The sequence below is a fragment of the Gavia stellata genome, chromosome 22 (assembly GCF_030936135.1).
Source record: "Gavia stellata isolate bGavSte3 chromosome 22, bGavSte3.hap2, whole genome shotgun sequence".
NCBI lineage: Eukaryota > Metazoa > Chordata > Aves > Gaviiformes > Gaviidae > Gavia > Gavia stellata.
The window spans coordinates 11,900,971-11,907,552 of NC_082615.1; the positions used below are offsets into that span (position 1 = coordinate 11,900,971).

Below are 6,582 nucleotides of genomic sequence, written 5' to 3' on the forward strand. Positions count from 1 at the left end.
GGGGATTACATATCAGAAGCAGAAAGACTGGCTGTAAGTATTAAGAGAAGTCCCTTTGCAAAGAAGAGTGGAAGGAAGGAAGGAAGGAAGGAAGGAAGGAAGGAAGGAAGGAAGGAAGGAAGAGTCTCAATGCTGTCCTATAGTAGATTTATTTAGGTTTTGTGGGTGGTGGTTTTTTTTTAAAGGAACAAGTATTTGAGTCAATTCCAAAGCAGCTCAAAAGGTTTCTACTTGTCACATTTCTGGTCTCTGAGCTGAAAGTCTTCCAGGGTTACACAACAACGACTAAAACTGGAACCTTTCAGACCATTTCCAAAATGAAGGAGGAAACTGAGGTGATTGCTAAACCAACGCTAGAGAGAGATCCACTTCCATGTTTGTGGGGTTAGAGTGAGAGTACCCAATTTCATTTGGAGGTTTCGAGTTGTTTTCTTTTTGATTTAATCTCAGAACAGAATTATTCTGGAACCAAGATCTTCACATTGTTTTGCTTAATGTTTTACAAACAGGCTGTTGACTGAAGTTGTCACTGAACAAAAATTCACCCCTACTTGTTTACATGATGGGAAAACATAGTCATAAAATGGGTGTGGTAACAACTCGTTAGGTATTAGGTTAACGTGCAATACAGGGATTATCCTCATAAAACACTGAGCCCTAAACTCAAAATATCAAGATTAAATTGGCAATTACATTTAGTGGAAGTCTTTAAAAGGCTAAACTCATTGCCAAAGGCTTTTAAGTTACTGTTCTGAGCAAGCTGATGAAAACCAAGAGTTCAAGTTCTTCTGGTACAGCTTCTCTATTCAAGAGGAACTAAACAAAAATGATAAATATAATAAAAACACTTGATTCTGCTAGTGTTTGCTTTGTGGTAGCTCTTCACTGGGTATAAGCAGGTGTTGGGTTTGTTCCTATTTCTGCCACTGTGCTGCTTTATGACCTTTGCAATACAGGCATTTACTTACCTCTCTCCCATATCTAATTGGGGTAAATTTTCAAATATACCAGTTTGGGGGGTCAATATGTGGACCCCATGAACACAGGTCTCTAGAGCAGTTCTGCATCTCCCTGAGCATGTTTCAGTATCCAACTCAGTAAGATCCTAGCCTTGGCTTAGATAATCAAGAATATATGCCTATTTTCTGAACTCTGAGTCTGATACATATACACTTTAGAAGAACTTCTGAACCCTCTCTGCCATTTACCCTAATGAAATCTTTGAGATTTCTCTATTTGTCTTCCTGCTATCCTGCCTAGCTTCACTGCTCCATTTTTATCTCTGAGAAGTTTTTATTGGGGGGGGAAATACATTTATAAGAATGGTTAGCAAAAGTACTGCAAATTTCAGCACGCTTCCTCCTCTGAACAAGAGTCAGTACGCAAGAGGAGGCTCATGATGTGTACAAACATGCCCAGAGAAAGGAAAAAAAAAAAAACCCCACAGAAAGTAAAAGCAAGGCAAAAAAGGGCGAGGGTTTGTGCACCAGTGTTAGGGGAAGGTGGAAACGCTTCCTGGCAACATCTGAGAATCATTTGCAGCAACTGATCCATGAGCTTTAGTGAGTAGAGAATGTTTTTAAATCCTTCCCCATCTCCTTTGTTAATCTTTACCAGGTAGTAGGACCTTTAATGTAATTCATATGGCTTTCTTAGGGATGTGTAAAATATTTCCATTTTGAAAAATAAGATTTTTGAAATGGCTCTAAGATTTAAGTTCTTAAGTCTGGCTGTAAGTCTGTGGTCTTCTCCCCTTTAAAATTTGGTAATAGTAATAGTCTTTAGACTGTTCTGCAAAAGGCAGCATGTCTCAGTAGAGTGAGCGACGAACATCTGGCATCACAGCCTCACTGCCTCTCATTTGGAATAGGAAAATCACGTGCCTGTTTAAAAGTGTCCCCATGAATGAAGTACAGATCATAATACAGACTTACATAATTCAGAAACATTGAAGGATGGCTTTGTTACACGTAAATGTTCTGAGCAACATCAGACAATGTAAAAGAGTTATTAATTATGATGCATGATTATTATTGCACTCCAAAGACTTTAAGAGGTAGCCTGGAAAAGTTCAGATTTGGCTTACCTTTAAGCACACCCAAAATACTGGGCAGCATTTTTAGATGTTTTTGAGTGGCTGAGGAGGCTACTTCCTAAGACTTTCAAGCACATTTGGGTTTCTAGGTCATCTGGGGCATGTCTCCACTGTGCAATGCCAAATGGCTCTGAGCAATCCAATTTTCACACGATGGAGAAAGATTAACTCAGATCCTGAGAGCAATATGTGTCTGCTAGTGTTGCTCTGCACTGATTCTTTTTTACTCCATCCAGCTTCAGGGCTAGATTATTCGGTTCTGGTTTAGGAAGCTCTGTATCACGTTCCCTTTCTTGTTACAAACATACTTTTGATTGTTTTGCAAAATCCAGTCTAGCATCTTACTTCGTTTATACCAGCCAAAAACCCATCACAGACATCCATGAGCATATATACATTACTACAACCTGTACTTAGAGACCCTAAGTAGAGTCAGAGTTCCTAATGCAAGATGCCTCACAATCAAAGGTGTCTCCTGTGTGTGACAGGCTACCATAAAATCAGAGTGGACTTTGCCACATAGCTGCATGTGTGACAGTCCATGATTCTTGTCAGCACCAACAAAATCTAAAGACGGTGCCAGCAAAACACCATTTTTGAAATATGATGATTTGCTGATGGCAACAGCAGAGAGTGGAATCAACTCAGTAGGCTTTGATTAATGAACTGTTCAGTCCCTTTTAGAGTCCCAGGATGTTTGTGAGTATTTTCAAGGAACTCTAGTTTGAATCAGTCAATAAGAAAAGCAGTATAAGCCTAAGTATGTTTTTTATTTAAGATTATATTGGCTCCTGATTACAATTTGCTTCATTTTCACACCTCACATTATGAGGTTCTTAAAAAAATAACTCAACCGTTTCCAGTTTTTGTTTGTTGTTAAATACGACTTATAAGATGTTAGGTCAAGAGTCTTCAATAGACTAGGCTACACTGTTTGTTTAAAGCAATGAGTAAAGCAAGTCTTATGAATGTTTCCAAAGACTGTATTCCAAGAAGTATTTTTGGAAACATTAATGTTGTGTTTTTTAATGAAGGCCACATTCTGAGGCTACGACACCATATGTCACATTCATTTCTGTACTGAAAAAAAAAAAAAAAGAAAAGAAAAAAGAAATGGAAACTATGTTTGGCTTTTAAGTGTTTTTGGAATAGTGTCTATGCATGCTTGTCGTTGTTCCTTGGATGGGAGAAGAGTTCTCGGTCTGTTAATCTAGTCCATCCAATATATATTACACTCTGCGGGCCTGACTCTCTTCTGCCTTGAAGGGTGTGCAGTCATTTATACTCAGCAAAGTGAATGAAGAGCTGAGGAAAAAGACTACCACTAGGAAACTTCTTTTTAAACTCATTTTCCATGAATATATTGGCTTCATTGTAAACCTACATCTGAACTTTTGTCAGCTGCAACCAGCTTAAAAATGGGAAAAGTACTTGTCATTTTTCCATTGAAAACTTACAATTTTTGGAAGAATAATGGCAGTTTTTCCTCAAAAATACTAGCTCTTTTCCTTCAGCAATATCAGTTAGAAGCATGACATCTGGCAAAGCTTCTGCATTGTTCTAGCTGCGTACCCTGTCGCTTCTGACTTGTCAGTGTTTTGTGTGTTAGCAGTTGGGGTATGGTAGAATGAGCTGGAGACCTGCAGGAAAAGGCATTTGCCTTTTTCGGTGCTGTATCCTACAAGTAATTCATAAGCATCCTGTAAGTGATTACTTCAGCTAAGTCTTTCCTTTTTTATTGGATTCCAGTTGATGAGGTCTCAGTTTCTAACATAAGTTCTTGTTATTAGTCACTAAACGTACAGCCTAGCACTTCGTACTGCTGAAGTTCATATGGTTGCAATCTGCAAAGACATCCATTTTTTCTCTGATCTGACAGAGGAATCTCCTAATTCACATCACTTCCTAAATTTGTGTCATCCACAAATTTTATTAACATACTGCATGTTTGTTTCAAACTCATTAATAAAAATTTAAATACTTTTTGGCAGCTGGATTTTTTTTTGTTTTGTTTTAAGAAATGATTTGTGAGGGTTTCCAGGACCTCAGAGAGGTTGCTTTTTCATTTGAAATGTAAATACTTTTCTACAAATTGAACAAATATGTCTCTGTAGCACTAGGCCAGTAAAGCTCAATTCCATGACCAGGTTTTTCTGGGCAATACTGAAACACAAATAATGATGAATGATTGTGTGTCTGATACATTTTCTGGTTAAAACACATTAGCACTGAACTTTCCTGCCCATGCTACTGAAGTCTTATGTCTAAATGAGGGTGTTTTCCTAGGCTTTTCTTCTAATGGAGGAAAACAAACAGACATGCAACAGACAAATAATTAACTCCCCCAGATATCTGGCTAACTTTAAGAGGACTCATGCCATTCCTGTGACTGTTCGTGAGAGCCCATCCTGATTTGAATGTTACTTCACCAGAACATTCGAAGAGATACTCACAGTGGGGTCACCACAAAGGTTTTTGATTTCTGTTTTCATTTACATACCAAATTTTATGATTGATATGGACATTTCTAACTAACTGGTTGAATTTCTAGCTGCCTCATATTTCCAGGCCTAAGTTTTTAAGCTATGTTGTGTAATGAATGTCAGAGTCTGTACTCTTCAGAAAACTGCTCATGATGGCCACAGAGTGAATGTATTTAGATTTGGTGTTACAGAGTTCTGGCATAGGAAATTAAAACAAAAATAAACTTTTTGTTTTATTTCATAGATTTCCAATGAACAAAGAAAACAAATAGCCCCTGGGACCACGTGTGTTCTGTAAACTGATGCCACGAGGCAGATATGAGAAAGATGCCTGAACAGAGTGGTTGCTATAGGCCTGTAAACATACAGGGAAATAAGATCAGTTACCAAGGCACTTGTCAAGAAAGCCCTGAAATGGGGATGAAAAGATTGCAGAAGCGATTTCTCCACAAGGATGGCAGCTGCAACGTGTACTTCAAACACATCTTTGGGGAATGGGAGAGCTACGTAGTGGACATATTTACCACACTGGTGGACATCAAGTGGCGCCATATGTTTGTGATATTCTCATTGTCGTACATTCTTTCATGGTTGTTCTTTGGACTAGTCTTCTGGCTGATAGCAATCCAACACGGAGATTTATTCAATGATGAGGAAATAACGCCATGTGTTGCAAATGTCCATAGCTTCACAGGAGCATTCCTGTTCTCCCTTGAAACCCAAACGACCATCGGTTATGGTTACCGCTGTGTTACAGAAGAGTGCTCTGTTGCAATCCTCATGGTTATCCTACAGTCAGTATTAAGCTGCATTATTGACACCTTCATAATTGGAGCAGCCTTGGCAAAAATGGCCACAGCTCGAAAAAGAGCTCAAACCATTCGTTTTAGCTACTATGCTGTAGTAGGCTTAAGGGATGATAAATTTTGCCTCATGTGGCGCATTGGTGATTTCCGGCCAAATCACATGGTGGAGGGCTCTGTACGAGCTCAGCTTCTGCGCTACAAGGAAGACAAGGAAGGGAGAATGACGATGGAATACAAGGACTTGAAGTTGCTAAATGACCAGATCATACTTGTTACGCCAGTGACAGTTGTACATGAAATTGATAGTGAGAGCCCCTTGTATGGTCTAGACCGTAAAGCTCTGGCCAAGGACAACTTTGAAATCTTGGTCACATTTGTCTACACAGGTGATTCAACAGGAACTTCACATCAGTCAAGAAGCTCGTATGTTCCCAGAGAGATTCTTTGGGGCCATAGGTTTAACGATGTCTTACATGTAAAGAAAAAATACTATAAGGTGGATTGCTTACAGTTTGAAGAAACCACAGAAGTTTATGCTCCTCACTGCAGTCCCATGCAACTGGATCGGAAGGAGCAAGAATGGAACCGAACCGAGAAGACACGAGAAAAAGCAGAGACGTCAGCTCTGGAGATCAAACCATTTAGTACTAACCGAAAGTCATTTAATGCAGTTGCCCTCATCACTAGTTGTGAAGATCCAGAAGACCCAGTGACAGCTGTCAATCAGCCTTCTGGAGAAATCTCTTATCAGAAAGCAGCTGTGACCTTAAGTAGGCTATCAGTAGAGTCCCAAATCTAGCTTTTTACTGCAATTAAAATCACTTCCAGCAAATGCTCCCAGCATGGCTTTCAGAATATAAACAATGAACTCATATGCACAAGTATTTATATTATAAACCTCGCTGACAGCATGCCTACATTGTAATACAGTGCTGAGCTGCTAGAAGGAGCTTCAAACTGGTTAGCTTGGGTATCAGTAACAGATTAGCACTGGCACAAGAAAACAGCTTACATTTGGGTTGACTAGACAGCTACTGTGCTTGAGCAAACTTACTGTAAACTTTATTACCCTGCAGGGACCAGTGTTGGACATACCCAGAGATAGATAATGATCTAGGCAGGGAACAAAAACAATGTAGTGTGCCCTCTAGGTCAGATTTTTCAAAGCTGCCTAATTTATTTGGAAAGCCAGTTCCCA

At 39.3% G+C, this 6,582-nt stretch overlaps 1 protein-coding gene across 1 annotated transcript; it reads left to right on the forward strand.

Annotated features, from left to right (window-relative positions):
- Positions 1-4,896: 4,896 nt before the first annotated feature.
- Positions 4,897-6,183, forward strand: KCNJ16 (potassium inwardly rectifying channel subfamily J member 16). Its single transcript, XM_009816669.2, has one exon. It carries the CDS (start codon positions 4,897-4,899, stop codon positions 6,181-6,183), a length of 1,287 nt encoding a protein of 428 aa, XP_009814971.1.
- The last annotated feature ends 399 nt before the right edge of the window (positions 6,184-6,582 follow it).